Source organism: Eleutherodactylus coqui, chromosome 2, assembly GCF_035609145.1.
Source record: "Eleutherodactylus coqui strain aEleCoq1 chromosome 2, aEleCoq1.hap1, whole genome shotgun sequence".
In the NCBI taxonomy this organism is placed as follows: Eukaryota; Metazoa; Chordata; class Amphibia; order Anura; family Eleutherodactylidae; genus Eleutherodactylus; species Eleutherodactylus coqui.
This window is the reverse complement of record NC_089838.1, coordinates 107,293,387-107,312,386: the sequence shown is the minus strand read 5'-3', so window position 1 is coordinate 107,312,386 and position 19,000 is coordinate 107,293,387. Positions and strand designations below refer to the sequence as shown.

General features: G+C 42.7%; 1 protein-coding gene across 1 annotated transcript; it reads right to left on the bottom strand.

Moving 5' to 3' along the window:
- Nucleotides 1-417: 417 nt before the first annotated feature.
- On the bottom strand, nt 418-18,625 carry LOC136611600 (sulfate transporter-like). Its single transcript, XM_066591316.1, has 4 exons — nt 18,532-18,625; nt 14,877-14,999; nt 5,083-5,682; nt 418-4,198 (listed from the first exon to the last, which is right to left on the bottom strand). Exons 2-4 carry the CDS (start codon nt 14,883-14,885, stop codon nt 2,597-2,599), a joined length of 2,211 nt encoding a protein of 736 aa, XP_066447413.1. The 5' UTR covers nt 14,886-14,999; nt 18,532-18,625; the 3' UTR covers nt 418-2,596.
- Nucleotides 18,626-19,000: the final 375 nt, after the last annotated feature.

Sequence of the window (19,000 nt, the reverse complement as noted above, 5' to 3'; positions counted from 1 at the left end):
GTAGATAGATAGATAGATAGATAGATAGATAGTTCGATAGATAGATAGATATGAGATAGGTAGATAGATAGATAGATAGATAGATAGATAGATAGATAGATATGAGATAGGTAGATAGATAGATAGATAGATAGATAGATAGATAGATAGATAGATAGATAGATAGATAGATAGGAGATAGGTAGATAGATAGGTAGATAGATAGATAGATAGATAGATAGATAGATATGAGATAGATAGATAGATAGGAGATAGATAGATAGATAGATAGATAGATAGATAGATAGATAGATAGATAGATAGATAGATAGATAGATAGATAGATAGATAGATAGATAGATAGATAGAGGCTTTATACAAATTGCTCACAGTATACACACTTCATTCAATACATACAGCGAGGCACTGAGGGCAATGTACTTTATACAGTATATTTTATTATATTTTGTTTTGTTTAGTCTTAAAATACCAATGAGTATTCCACAGAATAGTCAATTTTGATGAAATCACAAAAAAAATTAAACAATGTTTACAAAAAACAGTCTTAACACTTTTTTAAGCTTAATAATAAAAATAAAAATGGACAACAAACTGTCTATAAACTATTTGGTTACACAGTATACTTGAGCATTTGGTGTCAAAAGGGAAATGACTGATGTAGACTTTTTTCCTCAGGGCCTTCTGGTGTCTTTGGTCACCTCTTGACTCTTCCTTTAATGTAACTGCCTGATCCTTTGATATAAGCCATGGCTGGAGCTGTCCTGCGGGATCTCTTCCCACTCTCCCCCTACAGTGTTTGGAGAAGCTGGAGGAATAGCTGTCAGCATCTACAATCAGTCAAACATTAGGACTAATTTCATAATAAACGTGGATCATTTTTCCAAAATAAGTCAAGTCCCAAGGAATTGCTTTAGAGAAAACCTAAAAGCTATAGTCTGCAGGCATGACTTGTTTTTTTTCCGACAGCATTAACAAAAATTGTTATCCAACATGAAATAACTCACTTTGCGTAAATATTGTCTTGTAGACATGTAAACAGAAGCAAAGGGACTCTTATTGTATCATAAGGCGCTGAAGTCTTTAAAAATGGACTTAACATTTTCGAAAAATGCCCCTGATATCTTTCTGAGGGTTGTAGCCTCGTTTTTCTGTTACAGAACAGATCCTCAGCTCCCCCTCACAAACACAAATGCTGAATGTATGGCCTCTTACAGGCACCACTAGGTGAAGCTTAGAAACGTTTGTTGAGTTTCGTTGAGCTCAATGCGAACTCTGTAAATGCATCTTCAGTAAGTTTACCTTAGTGGCAATTTGCATACTGCTAGAATTTTATTTGACTCTATTTGATTAAAAAATACAGTCCCGAGCCTCATAAAGACACATGATAACAGCAATCAGCACAGAATTTTATATCCATTTTAAATTAAAAATAAACATTTTATTATTATTTTGTACCTTTTTGTAGTTTTATAAACTCAATCTTTTCATAATGTTCCTCTATTTAAAAATAAATATCTTTTTTACAAAAAGTTTAGCAAGCAAATGATTAAAGTCGGCTTTACATGTATGTCATGTTTAAATATTCCACGGTTAGAAATATGTATTACAAGAGTGTCAGCTATATTAATCCTGGTGGGATGGTGACTGGAAAAAACATCTTGTAGTCTCTTAAGGCCCATTTAGACGGGATGAATGTCGGGAAAATCATTCCGGACACTCGTCCCCGCACATACACGCTCCCGTGATGTTGCACGGGAGCTAGTATCGCTGGCTCACAGCAGGGGAGGCTGCAGGAGATTTCTCTCCTTGCTCTCCCCTGCCCCTCTCCATTGGCTTAACATAGCATGTGTTCAGTACTGAATGGCTGCTATTTACACTGAGCGATCAGCTATCTGCTCATCATTCATCGTTTATGCAGCATAAATGATGGCCGATGAGCTGAATGCTGAGCATTCAGTGTAAATAGCAGCCATTCAGTACTGAACAGCCGCTATGTTAAGTTAATGGAGAGGTGCAGGGGATAGCTAGGAGGGAAATCTCCTGCAGCCGCCCCACCACCTGCTGGCCACTCTGTGAGCGAGCTATACTAGCTCCCGTTTAACAGCCACATTCGTTCTGTCTAAATGGACCTTTAGTGAGAACCTTAGTTCTTGCTCAATATGTTAAACAGTAGCAAGCATGCTGTCCACATCACAAGTACTGAACTAGTGTTTGTGCCTTCTGTTTGAGAATGGCTACTAAATAAATCTTGTATTTGCATAGCGCCAACTTGTTCCGCAGCGCTTTCAGGTAATTTATTTATTTACTGATTTTACCAACCTCGGAAGGATGGAAGGCTACCTGAACCATGCGGGGATTGACCTTCAGGTCGTGAGCAAGAGCTTTGGACTGCATTTCTGCTGCCCTAGCACACTGTGCCACACGAGGCTGCTACTGTATAGCTGAATAGAAGAGCACAATGTAGCCAGTTTTCTATTCAGTGGACTTACACAGATAGAGCATTCAGGATACCTACAAGTATCAGTTACGGAGTTATCTATGTATGTGAAGTTTTTTCATTTAGAGGGGATTTCTCAATAATTTTTTAATGTCTTTCCTAATTGTTAAGGTCATCACTAATGGCTTGAGCTGGGTCAAAAGAGAAAGCATTATCCCTTAACTGAATTTCTCTCTGTTTTTCACGGAACTTCCTTTCGGCAAATCTGACGGCATCATGGACGCTATGAAAAGCCAGCAACTCTACATCACCACTTCTGTTGCTGAAATACCCTCCATCATGAAGGGAGTGGCGTACTGATGGGTTGCAGTTTACAAGGAACACCTCAACACCAATTTCCTCATAGTCTTTACGGACCTCTTTGAGAACACTAAGGCCAACGGAGTCTATGAACTGCATGGCACCACAATCGATTATAAGTGAGTGGATATCTAGTTGGGGGACTGAGATTTCAGAAGCTGTCTGAGGTTCCTGCACTGTTTTAATCAAATTAAACCTGGCTATGAACCTATGGGTTGGTCCTCTGGATGCTGCTTCCTCTTTCTTCTTGGCTTTCCTTTGCAATGCAGCCACTAAAGATGGGTTAATACCAGTCTTGCCGTATAGAGAGTTTTTAAAATAGTCTTTGTTAGCATAGTATAGAGAGGCATCAAAGCGAAATATTTTAACATAGGGAATACTGTTCAACTCCTTGTAGGTGAACTGGTCCTCATAGATCTCTGTCCCACTGACTTTAGCTAATAAAGTGGCCCTTGGCCTCTGTGTACGGAAAATCACACAGAGCATAGAGAAGCAAACAGCCACTAGTAGCCCAATCTCAGTCGAAATTAAGGAAGACGCTAACATGCTGACCCACCAGACCATTGTGTCCATTTTACTTATCCGCCACATTTTTGGAGTATCTGCAAATTTTCTAAGCGCTCCCCTGAGACTGCAAATAGTGATAACGCCTAAAACACAGTTTTGTAATGAATAAAACAAGGGAGCAATAGCAAGCAGTACAAGTAACAACACGGCAGAGCTGATTATGCCATTCAGCTGTGTGTTTGCCCCCGTAGATTCTCTCAAAAGACTTTTGGCAAGGGCGGCACAATTGGAAAAACAGAAGAAGAAAGATGGAATTAGATTGCACATACCAATAGCTATCATCTCCTGATTGGTGCTAATTGTATAACCATGCTTTTTAGCAAAGATTTCAGCAAGAGATACTGTCATGGCAAACCCAATTATTGCAATTGGGACTGCATCAGCCGCTAGACTTGAAATGAGACTCCAGTCTGGTGCTTTCGGAGTCTTGAAGCCAGTAGGAATGCTACCACAGACTGAGGAATGATATTTGGTATTAAAGTTAAAGTAATGGGAAACCACTGTGGCTACAATGATGACGATCAATTCTATTGGAAATGGGACTTTCATCTTACTCTTGAACCTATCATTAATTTCTTTCACAGGTATAATAGCGATTATTGCAATTATGCTGGTTACTAAGTCACATAGATTGGTGGTTTTTATATATGAAAAGATGTCGATCCAAGTCAGAATCAGAGCGCCTTCTCCATCACGACGGGGAATCTTTAAGCCGAGGAGATACTTCATCTGGGAAGTCAGAATAGTGAGGGATGACCCAGTCACAAAACCACTCAGCAAGGGTTCTGACAAATACATGGAGATGAATCCCAACTGGAATATTCCCATTAGAATCTACAAAGGAAATAAAAATGGAAATGTGTTAAATTAATAAATAATTAGTGAAATATTGAGTAAATATTATTATTATTATTACATTGCAATCATCAATTAATTTGTTGTATAGACTATCTATCTTTCAATAGATGATCAGCGGTGATCTGCCGATTAGGATCTCCCACCAATCAGCTGATTCCTGGTGCCACTGTCAGTGTGGACAGTGCTGGATGCACGTAGTACTGACAGAATTACAGCAGCCTGTTTTGGTGCTGCAGGTACAGCTCATCTTGAATTCAGTGGGAGCTGTGCCTGCAACACCCACCCAGGCCACTGCGCTATGGACAGCATGATGTGCTTCCTGCCTTGTCCATTCTAGAGTGGCACCATAAACAGCTGACTGATTGATCCCGAGCAGAGGATATCCATTAATGACGTATTGTAAGGATAGATCATCAGTTAGAAAAAAATGCCCAAACCCGGCTAAGAGCTTTATTTAAAAATATCAAGTTATAAAATAACAAAATAGACCATGCTCAACTATCTTTCCCTCTAGGAATGAAAGCAATGCTGATATCTGTTGGCAATGGAAGTCACATGATTGCTGCAGCCAATCAGAGGCCAAAGCATCACTGCCCATACTCTTAGCATCAGTGCCCACATCCTGGGCATCACGATATTAGGAGTTCTGAAAGTTAATGCTGCAGCCTCTGATTGGCTGCGGAAGTCATGTGACTTTCACTGTCAACAATATCGTCGCAGGATCCACCGCAGTGTTTCGCGATGCAGTGTTATTTTATAATATGGGCATTGGTTTTTAAATTTTTAGTTGGGCAAACCCTTTAAATATCATAGAACAGGCCTATTACTGGCTTATGAATTTTTTACAAATGTCTACTCACCTGGTACATGCCAACAATGAAAGTTAAAGACGTGGCCACAGTAATGGCATAACAGCTTCTATCGCACATAGTTCCATTGGTAAGTGTTGAGTTTACCACTGCTGAAGTAGTTCCGTCTGTAATGTAACCTGCAGCTTTTAGCTGCTTGTTCACCGATTCTCCTACCATCAGACACAGCACTCCATAGGTTCCAACAAAATTATGGCGAGAAGTTGAAGTCAAGAAATAGATAATGCAGCAGAAGAAGTTGGTGTATAATCCATAGATAGGGTCTTGATTGGCCAATATAGAATAAGCAATTGACTGTGGAATGGCAACAACGCCCACAATGATGCCAGATATGATATCGCCAAGTAGGTATTCCTTAATTTTATAACGTGGAAGCCACTGGAGAACAGGGAATAGTGTTAAAAAAAAGTGGGCAACCACTTTTGGACCACTTTTACAGCATTCTCTGGTTTTCTCTTTGATGAGCTCTTTGGTGCTACATTTTGGTTGGACATGTTCTTCGAGCTTCACATGCATATATGGAAATGAATGTGAACCTTGCTGTTCATTTTGGTCAGAAAAATCACTGCCACACTCTTCAACATCTTCATGCTGACATAAAAAAAGCAAGTGGGAATATATCTATTAAAACACATTAGTGCAAAGAGTGACATATATAATATACCAATATTGCATTAATATAGAATTACTGTAAATATACAGGGTGGGCCAAAGGTACGGAGACAACTGAATAAATGGAAAATGGTGGTTGAGAATGCCATCTTGTATGGGGCATGTTGTTAAGGGGAAGGGGGCAAATCTGTGAGGGGTGGTATCTGACACAGCGGCCATTTTGAAAACCGCCATCTTGAAACCAAATGAAAATTTTCAAATAGGAAGGGGTGCATGTGACATGTATCTGATAGAGAACTCGATAAGGAAAATCTGTGCTTAAATGTGACATACCTTAATTCCTTCCAAAGTTATTATCAACTTTCTCTTTGTTGTTATCAATTGTCTCTTTCTCGAACGCTATCCTTGGTATCTTCTTGGTGCGCATTGGGTCGAATTTGTATTCTTAGACCTCTATATATGATTTTTTGTTTCAAATATATGTCTAAATTTGCCACCAAGATATTTGATACTGTTTGTATGTGTCCCAATGCACATGGACGGAATTCCGCAGTAAAGTCCGTCCATAGCATGCAATTGTTACGTGTGCTGCTGAGACATGTTATACTACTGTGCTTCATAGCAGCACAGCCCTCACAGGGTTAATTGATTGAGCTGGCTGGGTGTGGTACTTCCTGCTAGCCAATCCCCTGGGTCTGGGCTCACATATAAACCCAGCTCCTGGTCAGTCTCTGTATGGTATTCAGGGTGAGAGGAATCATGAATCCTTGTCTGTTGCAGCTTGCTGTGTGATCTGTGCCTTGTGGTTTATGTCCGTTTAATCGTTTAAATTCTGTTAGTTTGGGTCAGCTTGCTGTGTGACCTGCTATCTGTGTCCTGTCCTGTTGCAGCGTTCTGTGTGAACTCTGTCCGGTTCTGCTGGACTCATGGTTAGTGTAAGGACTAGCAGTATAACCAGGAGCCGTTTTGTACAAAATGTCAACTAATACCTGGTATTTATATTCAGCTTCCTATCTGCTACTAGTGTTTGCATGTATGCTGTGTATTCTGGCTCTGTGTGTCCTGTTGTTCAGTCCCTGCATGTGAATGCATTCTGTTCTAGTGTGTGGTTCCTAGGATCAGCTAGGGCCCAGATCCGAAGACCGCTGGGCTGCCATTATTGGGGCAATGTCCCCGCTTAGGTAGGGCTATGTCATTCCTCCTTGCTTGAAACCCGTGTGCGTACCCAGTCCTCTCTTGGGCACGATCGTGTGGGCCCCATGCTTAGTTTGCCCACGTGATCGTAACAGCAATGTAAAATGATTCTTCTACGCACCCGAGCGGAAATCACTTGTGATTTCCACCCGCGTAGGAAGAATTGCAACATGCTCTATTTTTGTGCGAGACTCGTACGGACAACTTCCATTGCAGTCAATGGAAGCCGTCTATCCTGTAGCGATTCCGAAATGTCAATTTAGAAATCACCGTGGATCCGCATCATCGGCGGCGTGATGGCTCATCATTCTCGCGCCAGCCTCAAATTCGCAGTGCATCAGGATAGGTATGAGGGGGTGAGATTTCGCTGCAAGATCTCGCAGCTGGAATCCGATTCGGCCGTGTGCATTCGGCCAAAGGCAGATTCCATATCAGTCTGACTTAGCAGAATATCAGATTTTTAAAAAAGCCTGAGATGCTTCTATATTGTAAATAAAATTAATTCCCTGTGACAGGACGCTCGCCATGACCTGTGTAGAAAATATACACAACCCTACAGCATAGTATAAAGGGGTCTGGTTAGAGATTACCTCACTAGTTATGCATCAAGGAAAAATTCATATACTGCCTCTCATGGGATTCAGACTATCTGGTCCTCACCACTATAATACAACCCATAACACACATTAGCCTCATATTACCCCCTTAAATTTAACTTTTAGGGCGGTGTCACACGAGCGTATTGCAGAATACGCTCGCTCCTGCGCAACTGTTTTGCACAGAGAATGAATGCACTTTGCATGCGTGTTTGTATAAATACTGTGTGTATTTGCACAGGTATCGTTAGTTCACACAGGCAGGAGAATCACCCTGCCCTAATATAAATGGCTATTAACGTCATGTGACTCCACACTTATTATACAATTTATGACCCGTATCTCATTTATTTCTATTGAAATTTTCATTTTCTTCCAGATTTTTATTTCAGTCTCTGCTAAATTGGACATGAACTTGCGTAATATCTGACGTATTCTCCACCTATTCTTTGACAACTCTTCTCTATTTAGGGTTGTCTCCTGACATGTGACCTTCTAGCACAGCTTGAGGGCATGTTGTCATGTACTTAGTGCTTAATTGTTATATATAAACGCAGGTTAAGATACTCTTAACCCCCATCAACTCGTTTATTGGCATTCCCTATCCTAGCGGTGTCGAAGCTGGCCTGCAATCCTGCTCTGGCCTTGGCTACGTATCATCCCTTTGGGGCCAGAGCCTAGTAAGTGCCGACGTGACAAGCCAGCACTTAACCCTCCCAGCTCTTTACGTTAGTCAAGTGTCATCCCTCTGGGGTGTTGCACCGGCACTAATCCGCTCTATTTGTTTGACCATCTTGTAACATGATGGCATGATACTAGGGTATGCCATCATGTTATTACTGGTGGGGGCTGACATCTAGGACCCTCAATCATTAAAGGGGTTGTCTCGCGGCGAAAGCGAAAAAAAATTTTTTTCACTTACCCCCGCATTCTGCCCTGTTAAAAAGAAAGCATAGGTTCGTTTTTAAAAAGCACATTGCACTTACCTGCATCAGCGTTCTGCAGCTTCTTCTATTCTTCTTTTAAAGATGGCGCCGCTGGTCTTCTCCCACGGTGGACCGCGGGTCTTCTCCCATGGTGCACCGTGGATTTTCTTCTCCTTCCTTGCGTTCCATTGCCGATTCCAGCCTCCTGATTGGCTGGAATCGGCACACGTGACGGGGCGGAGCTACGATGACGACGCGGTGAGCAGCTCTCCGGCACGAGCGGCCCCATTCACCAGCCAGAATGCCGCACAGCGCAAGCGCATCTAAAAAAGCAAGAAGCCAGCGAAATTAGACGGAGCCATGGAGACAGGGACGCCAGCAATGGAGCAGGTAAGTGAATAACTTCTGTATGGCTCATATTTAATGCACGATGTATATTACAAAGTGCATTAATATGGCCATACAGAAGTGTATAACCCCACTTGCTTTCGCGAGACAACCCCTTTAAGGTCCTTTTCTACGGGGCGAGCTGGCTGGGAAATGATGCCCAATAGCTCATCCCAGTGATGCTCGCTCCTGGGCTGTTAGACAGGAGCGAGTATCGCTTGATTGCTCGTAGTGCTACCGGAATGGAGGTCGAGTGTGCCGGGGAGCGTTATTTCTCCCCCCTCCCGCCTCCATTCACAGTAAGCAGGCAGTCATTCAAAAATGAATGACTGCTTTTCACTGAACGTGTCGTTCAGTTTTCTGCATTCAGTTGCTGCATGCATTTACACGGGATGCTTATTATTCAAATTCCTGTGGGAGCGCGTGAATCTGAATGATTCTGAACGATAATCGTCCCAGGTAAAAGGATCATTAGAATGAATGGGCTGCACTGTGGCTCCTTCACAGACTTCCTCTGCAGAGCAATATCAAACAAAGCATGGATTAACACTGACATAGGAAACACCAGTCTTAGGGCTTCTGCACACTTGCGTTTTTCTTGCGTGTTTTTTTCATGCGATATCGCAGTGTTTTTTCATGCGATTGTCAATGGGACTTTCTAATGTTAAAAACGCATCACAAGTTGGTGCTTTGTTTATTTTGTGGGATGCGTTTTTAATAGAGATGAGCGAGCGTACTCGGAAAAGCACTACTCGCTCGAGTAATTTGCTTCATCCGAGTATCGCTGAGCTCGGGTCTAAAGATTCGGGTGCCGCTGCGGCTGACAGGTGAGTCGCAGCGGGGAGCAGGGCAGAGCGGGCGGGAGAGAAGGAGAGAAAGATCTTACCTCCGTTCCTCCCCGCTCTCCCCTGCAGCTCCCCACTCCGTGCCGGCACCCGAATCTTCAGGGACGAGCACAGCGATACTCGGATAAAGCAAATTACTCGAGCGAGTAGTGCTTTTCCGAGTACGCTCGCTCATCCCTAGTTTTTAACATTAAAAAATCCCATTGACAATCGCATGAAAAAAACGCAGCAATATCGAGTGACAAAAACGCGCAAGAAAAACGCAAGTGTGCAGGGGCCCTTAATGAATTCCCTGCATTGTATCTAGCTTCTAACCCTAAGAACATTGCCATCACATACAGACCAGTATCACTGTGAGTAGATAATAGTAAGCTCAACAGAAAGATTAGCCAAAATAAAACCTTATATCGATAACTACATGAATGAATAAAATGGCCAACGAATCATCGGACTCATACAGTCATAATCTGCAGAGCCGACAGAAAAGAATTCCCTGTTGCCAGCATAACTTTAATTAAAACTGCACACATAAACATGAATCTGCACAATACACAATTATCTTGTAACTCAGATGACTCCTGGAAAGCGCTTTGTCAGCGATTCAGTTCTTAAGAAATGATGTAGCGTTAGGGTGACTGCCCACTACAGGTTTTTTTTCACTGCGAAATTCGCAGTTTTTTTTTTTTCTGCAGGGGTCTATGGGACTTATTAATGTTAAAATCGTGATCGCGCAAAATCGCGATTTCGCGGTAAATTGCAATTTTGCACGATCACGATTTTAACATTACAAGTCCCACAGACCCATGCAGAAAAAAAACGCTGCGAATTTCGCAGTGAAAAAAAACCTGTAGTGGGTAGTCACCCTGAGGCCTCAGTCACACGGGCGCATCAGCACCCGTACACCGGCGCCGATGCGCCCGTGTAACTGCAGGAAGGAGACGGCCGTACCTGCAGACGGCCGTCTCTCTGAAGCACCGGAGGAAAGAACACATGACCGGCAATGAAGCCGGTCACATGTTCTTTCCTCCGGCACTGCAGAGAGACGGCCGTCTTCAGGTACGGCCATCTGCTGGTGTTAGTCACACGGGTGCATCGGCGCCGGTGTACGGGTGCCGATGCACCCGTGTGACAGAGGCGTCAGGCCGCTTTCACGTGGCAGTGAAAATCGCAGGTGATTTGTGTGTTGGAGGAAGCGCAAATCTCGCACTAATATGAACTCCATTCCTTTGAATTGGGTCATATACTTGAGCTTTTTTTTTCCTGCATTGCATCGCGCTGGAGGAAAAAATCGCGGCATGTCATATCTTTGGGCGTTCCGTTAGAATGCATCGCCCATTTTCGACAATGCCAGAAAACGTATAACATGGAGTGTGATGTGCACGCAAGTACAATGCGAGGATTCCCATTGAAAGCCACGCTTGTACTGAAGTCATGTGAGCCGTATTTGACACACAAATGCCTCACATCCATGGGTACCTCGCACGTTGATGAGCGCAATATCGGGCCAAGTGTCACAGCACAAAACTACACTTACCTACGTGCGAGGTATCTACAGGGGTGAAGCATTTTTGTGTCCAAAATGGCCGTGTTTGTGCATGTTTTTGTGCACGCAAAACCTGAGTGTGCTAAACACAGAGAATAAAAGCCATTGATTTCAATTCATTCATTCTCATAAAGGCGTTTTGTGCGCGCATTTCGTGCCTGTACAAGAAAAAAAAATGGTCCTGCTCTATTTTCCTGTGTTTTGCGCCATAGACGTCTACAGCGGGGGCGAAATTACGCAAGTGGGAGGGTGTGAAACTGTGCAAAACACAGGAAAAGAAGGCAACTGGCCCCCTATTAGAAAGGGAGTGCCACACGTGCGTGAGAACTGATCCTGCGCGCAAAACTTACAGTAATAGGTGCAGACATACACAACAGGCTTGTTCATGTGCAAATACGCTGCACTGCGGCTCATGCGCCTCTGCCCTGAAGGTGGTTACACACCTGCGCCTGGGGTTACACTTTTCTGCTCCACTCGGGAAGCAGGGAAGGAGAATTAGTGTAGCGAACGGCTCCATGTCAGGATGATCGGACCCCTCTGACTATAGTAGGGGGCATTCGGTTTCCACTCATCAGCCAGGCTTCTAGACTGAAGAAAAAGCGCTGCATGCAGCAGTTTTTCTTCTGGTATTTTGAGCCGATAGAACTTCAGACCGGAGACTCCAACGGAGATGTGAAACCACCATTGTACAATCATTTGGTGCAGAAAAAATTAGAAAAAAAGGTATTCAAATAAATAACATACAAGGTTGTCTTATGGTGGACTGTTGCGCCATTACTGTACTGGAGCCTGGCCCATTAGAGGGGCCTCTCGGATTCTGGTGAGCCAGTCCAATGTAATACATAACTGAATACTGAATATGCTCCAGCTTTGTAATATAGCATACAGTATGTTGAAATGCACTTTTGGATTGCAAGGACCACAGCCATTAGCAGAATCTATTATATGTCCACAGATCTAACTATATAGACTAGTAGGGTAGATAGAGATGAGCATCGGGAATTTACCATATTGTCATGTTTAAACTGCATTGATAAAACAATATGATAGCTCAATGAATAATGATAATTCATTAATTACATAAGACTGCCTCTTTCTGTGGGAGTACGGATAACAAATCATATCACGATGAACTGAGCCATCATGTAGTCGATACATATGGTGGAGCACCAAATGATGAACTCCGATCTGTTGTACCAATTGCTATTTGGACATCTGCTTATAAAAAAAAGCATATGTCTTTAACCGGATTTTTAATTGGGCATATTTAGTATGCAATTTGTACCTTACTTTGGCTCAAATTAATTTAGACAAATTTACTATTGATTTGCCCCAAAACAATAGATATTACTCTTCTCACTCCATTTTTTAATAGAGAAGCAAGTGCGGCTAGTTGCTTGGCTAGGATTTAGAGACATTCATGAAGTGAATCTTATAAAAAAGTGATGTGCTCCTATCCGCTAATGAAGATGGATCACCAATAAAATATGTTGGGGGTGGAGGGGGGATCTTTTGTATTTTTACTTGCTGGTAGGGCAACATAGCAAATTTGCTATGCTGCCCTACTAGCAATTAAATTTGCTGACAGCGAGACTAGAGTTCTAGTTGTTTTCCTCAACTGGATCGCTACCTATAATAGGTTATTGGAATAAGAGGTTCTACCTCTCCTGTTTATGATCTTTTTTGCAAGTTTTTATCACAACTGGTTGGCAATAGACAATGACTTTTTAATGCATCAATAAAAGTTATGTTTTAGGGTGGCGAGAAAATTGCGTGTTTTTTTGCATGATGCAAGAGTCAGTAAAAAAGCAGATTATGAAACCAATGATTTACAATGGTTTCCTTCCAATCTGCGATGTTTTCACTGATGCCATGTTGAGAAAACAAAAAATCGCAGCCTGTTCTATTTTTCTGCAATGTGCAGTTTTTTATCTCCCTATGGCGCACTTCATTTTTATCGCAACGCAAGTTTGTTGCGTTGTGATGCGATTTTAACATTAGAAAGTCCTATTTTTTTATCGCACGTGACAGCAATGCAATGCGAGATTATTCTAAAAAAAAAAAGCAATGCTGATGCCCAAAAATTGCTAGAACAAAGACGTGATTTTGCTACATTTTTTTCTTGCGCAAAATCGCAATCACCCCTGTGTGGAGCTAACCTTAGGTAAATGGAGCTATAGGAGTTGAACAGTGCTTTTAGCACACTTTTAAGACTTTAAGGGTCCTTTTTGGTTTGGTCCTACTTTTTAAAAAGTCACAAAATTTGTCACAATTTGACTTCAGTAGTTTCTCACTTCACAATCTCACTTCAAAGTGACTCCACATCCTTGGACATATTTAAAGATGTGTCAAATGTATCACCATTGTGCGACATTAGATAAATTTGTCCCATTTTAAACTAGAAGATGGAGAAAAAGCATGAGAGAAAACTAGAATCAAAAATTTCCCCAATGATAAATTCCCCTCCCTAGACTGTATTCCAAGGTTAGCAATATCAACAATATATGTAAAAAGTATAGTATCTGCTATTATGTATATTATATTGTACTTATATTGCACCATTGTTGACCAGTGAATAGCTTCAGTGTAGTCCTTCTTTTACATCAATAAATGTATCTGGTTTTAAAACAAAGGTCAATCCCTTCAATGGCTACATCTTGTTAATAGCACAAGCATAGTGATAGGTAAAGGATGTGCATCATCTAGAAGCGTAGAATTGTCTATACGGATCAGTATTAAAGCGACTGTCCAGGCCTGGAGAAACAAAGTTGGCCACACCAGCTTCTCGGACTGCCTTATGCACATTGTGCACTAGTATGTATCATGAGTCTAAGGGCCCATTTAAACGAGCAGATAATCGCTCAAAGATCGCTCAAATGACAGTTAGAGCGACAGCTTTGAGTGATTATTTTGCATAAAAAATAATTGGTATCTAAGTAGCTACTCAGCTACTTAATTACCAATTATGTATGCAAAGGAAGCCTTCACTGAACTCAGACTAATAGCCCCAGGCTATTATCTGTGCTCGGATCCCTTGTTCTCCATGGGAAAACAATGCTATCAGCACTCCCCGTTGAGGAACAGCTGATAAAAGTCAGCTTGATTTTAAGGATCAGCAAAAAGTGCGGGTGCCGCACGCCCATTTACACGCACCAATTATCGCTAAAACGATCGTCGATTAGCAGATTTTTAGCAATAATTGTCCAGTCTAAATGGGCTTTAAGACCCTACACCCACTTTGATTGACCATCGCTGCCCATGTGAGCAGCGCTGACCAGTAAGAGCAGGATATCGTGTCCTAAACCAGAGTTTCCCACCTCCAGTCCTCAGGGATCCCCAACATGTTTTCAGGATTTCCTATAGTAAGAAACCTGTGGCAATGTCTGAGGCACTGATGATAATTCCATCACCTGTGCAACACTGAGGAAATCCGGAAAACATGACCTGTTGGGTCCATGAGGACTGGAGTTGGGGAACACTGTCTTAAACTACCAATGTATACTATGCACAGTGTACAACAAGTAGTCATAAAAGTGGTTTGGCCATCTTTGTTTCTCCAGGCTCGAAGGGTTGCTTTAAGCTGCCAACAGGGTCTATAATTGTGCTGCCATCTACTAAACACGTGAATAATAGATCCAAAACCGAATATAGAGCATGATCCTAAAATCACAATGTGACTAACCTGTCTCATGGTGGATGGATTATGTTGAGTCCAGAGTTGGTAAGACAAGCCTGTCACCTCATATACTCAGACAGATTTATAGTTCTCTGCTGTCGAGTTATTGTGGAAGGAACCAATCATCAGCTGCTTTTGGAACATAAAAACAGAAAAACTGTCAATTCAGGTTCAGACCGACATTGGAGAACCAATATTTAGCCAACAATCTATTTCTTTTAAATTCAATGAGATAAGATTCCACGCAAAGTGTCTACAAAACAAATAAATTGGTTATCTTACAACCTCCCTAACGAGCAAGTGAAGAACTGAGCTTGATGAACCTGAGCTGCAAGGCTTAGAATTGGGTTTATTCAGAGCATTGGGTAATGCAAAATGGAGTGATTTGACTTTATGATACATAAATAATATAAACCCTTCATTGTTCAGCTTTATTAGAACTGTGAGTTGAATGTTCAAACAGCTTTGTGGCATTGAAGGAGTTGTACCAAAAACAACTTTTATCATCTTTCCATAGGATAGGTGATAAAAGTCTGATTAGCGGGGAACTCCACTGGTTCCGGGACTCCTGTGACCCTCTTCTTGTCACTAAGATGGTCTACCTCCAAGACTACGGTAGGGAAAGTATGGAAAAGCTTATTTCATTTTTTCTATGTTGTACTGCCCCTATGTGTGTTATCCTTTTAATATCACTGTGAGCATTATTCCTGTACTGTGATATCATTTATACCTGTGCTGGGTATTATATTTGTACTGTGACACCGTTGGGCATGATTGCTGTACAGTGATATCACTTATGCCTGTGCTGTGCATTATACAGAGTGCAGCGCTATATCTCAGTACTGGTATCCTATAATGAAATATCAATATCATACTTGAATATGAAGGCATGGATGCTCTACATCAGAGGTTACCAAAGTGGTCTATATGGACCCCCAGGGGTCGCTTTTGACTTGCTGGGGGTTCATGTCAGCAAAAAAAAGAATTGGGGCTGCATGAGATTTAAATGAGGGTCCACGTGAGCAGACTCCATTTAGGTAGGTCATCATCAACATTTAGGCGGGTCATCAACATTTAGGCGTCCTATAAATGACATAATAAGCTTACACTTCACACAGATTGTGTGTACATAATACTTATAATAGACATAGAAATTACTTACCTCTTTGATATTTCATAAAATTGTTTATGTAGAGTTCGCGCAAATCTTCTTGGGCTCTCGCGATGGACAAACCAGATATGCACAGCAACTAATTTACCTATAAAGTTTCTATCGCGCATCGATTTCACATGATCCGCCAGAGCCCAAGAGGTTTTGTGCAAATTATACCTATCTGCTTTGTGGTATGCTATGTTCATGTGCAAGTTTTCATACCGGCAGCAACGCGTCACGCACATACCTGTTGCTTATCCTGCATTATGAACTATCGCAAAAAACATTTTGATAGCTTTTGCATCTTCGTACCTCGCGGAAAGCAGTTATAGCCCAATCGTCAACCTTCTTACGAAAAAAAGGAATTGATTGCAAATCACTGGATGTGGAGATGTGAGACTATACCTCACTAATGTGAAGCCAAATATTAAACAACTACTATCAGAGCATCGGTCTCATCCCTCCCACTAACAGCATTATTTGTGTAGTCATTTTATGTAAGAATTTTACTAGGAATATGACTTGTTTCGTCCCAAATCCAAATATTTACTTGCATTTTGTGTCTTTTCAATAAAGATCTGAATTATGGCACCTTCACGCTGGCAATGAAATGACACGATTTCCCAGCGCTGCGAGAAATCGCAAAGCTATGAAGCTATTGGCTTCAATGGCTCCCTTCACATGTGTGATGTTTTAACGCTTTGTGCGATCTTGCCCATTGTTTTCAATGGGGCCGGCGGCAGCAGCACCAGCCCCATTCAAAGCAATGGGAGGTGATCGCAATACTCTGCCACTCCTGTGACAGCAGTGGCAAGGGATTCCCTCATTCCCGCGGGGAGCCCCCTTGTAGTGGCCCAGTACAACAGGGGCCCCTCCTAACCAGTACAAATGCATTTGTCTCTGGTCAGGGTCTTTTGATGTTGTTTGAGTGATGTGGTGCAAGATTTGTAGTACTGAAGGAGTTAATGTCTGGGTGTCTGAAAAACGTAACTGTTTTGTGGTCACATGTATGCAAGGATATAAAAGTGGTGATCTTCTGGTGGTAAGATAGGAAGAAAGGAGACAAGGTAGCTGTCTGTGGGCACCTTCAGCCCACAGATACAGAAGATGGAGGAGGCCAAGAGAATGGCCTCTTGTCTGTGAGAACTGAAGTTTTTTTGGGAGTCATGCCGTGTGGAGTAGCCAGTGAGTGTGGATCGGTAGAGAGAAAGAGCTCGAGAAGTAAGAGTGTACCCCAGGCCAGGACCTACAGATAACTTAGACTATGGTTCCTCCAGCATCCCCATGAATTCTCCCAGTCGCACCATTAAGCCAGTTTCTGCTAAGTTGTAATCTGTTAAAGTTAAGTAAAATAACCAGTCGCCGTCCGTTTCCGTAAGCTGTGTCTTAAGAGTACCCATGTGTGTGTGGATTTACTCCGTCAACAAGGAATTTCCACACGGAAGGTGCATGATAGAGGATTTACTCCAACAGCAGAAATACCCGTAGCAGAAGAAACGGTGGCGTCACGAGTAATAAAAGGACTAAGGTATTTCCCCAAGTGCCCCCCCCCCCCTGTTTAAGCAGACCGGCCCTCAGCCCATGGACGTGTCACCAGTTACACTCCGGGTGGAAGATGGTAGAGCCATTGTGACTAGGCCCAAAAATCGACCCCGCTGTCTCCTAGGCCGTGGCCTGCTCCTCGGTTGCTGCACCCTCATCACTGAACACTGTGACAGCACTGTCACAGTGTTCATTGATGAGGAAACTCACTGCAGTGAGGATTTTTGTGGTGTGATGTGCTTGAAATATCAACCCTACTCCAAAAATGATCCCTAGCTGCAGAAAAAAATAAATAAAAATAAAACATCACCTTAGAAGCGCTGTCACTTCCGGTGTGTCTTTTTGAAAGTCCCTGGCACTCTTCTTCTGCATCTCTTCTGGCCGGGTATTGAAAAATCCCAGCCTCCTGAAAGCGCTGACCAGTCAGAGGCAGCGCTCAGCCATTTCAATAAGTCCCCTCATCTTCTCCCATTGATTTCAATAGGGCCGGAGCTGCTGCCGCCGGACCCATTAAGAGCAATGGGACGACATCGCGATCCCCTGTTGCAGCTGTCACAGCTGCAGCAGGGGATTCCTTCAGCGATCTTGTCCCATTGATTTCAATGTGGTCGGCGCCATCAGCCCCATTAACATCAATAGGAGAAGATTGCTATCTCTTACCACGGCTGTGACAGCCACAGCAGTAGATTCCTTCAGCCCTGCTGTGATGTGAAGTTGTTTCCCTGTGAAAACGCCTTGCATTGAGTGCTATTCAGAAGGATTATGAGAGCCATATTGGGCCGTCAATCATGACCTGATATCACTCTCGCCAGTGTGTAGGAGGCCTTAGTATTCCTTCACATAGACGACAAAGTTGTGCGATTTTCTCGCGTTGCAACAATGCTACAAATCGCATGTATGTGAAGCCCATGCCTTCCTGTCATAGCCCTAAACTGAGCCCTAGCTGCAGAAAGAAAAAAAAATCACCTTAGAAGTGCTGTCCGGCTCCGCTGTATCTTCTTCCTAGTCCCCGACACTGTTCTTCATCATCTCTTCTGGCCCTGGATTGAAAAATGAATCATTAAATGACTGTGATTGGTTCATCGAGCGCTGGCTCTGATTGGATAAGCATCACAGCGCTCAACCAATCAGAGGCAGCGCTTCCAGGAGGCAGGGATTTTTCAATCCCCAACCAGAAGAGATAATTAAGAGAAGTGCTGGGACCCGGGGGAGAAGATGCAGCGGGGCCAAACAGTGTTTCTACTTTTTTTTTTCCTGCAGCTAAGACTTATTTTCATGGTAGGGCTTATATTTCAAGGTGCCCCCAGCCCCCGAAAATCTGCCACAAAATCGCCGTACTGCCACAGGAAAACCGGTGTGATATCGCTGCGATTTTCTTGTGGTGATATCATGTCGCCCGTGTGAAGGAGGCCTTAGGGTGGTTTCACAGCAGACA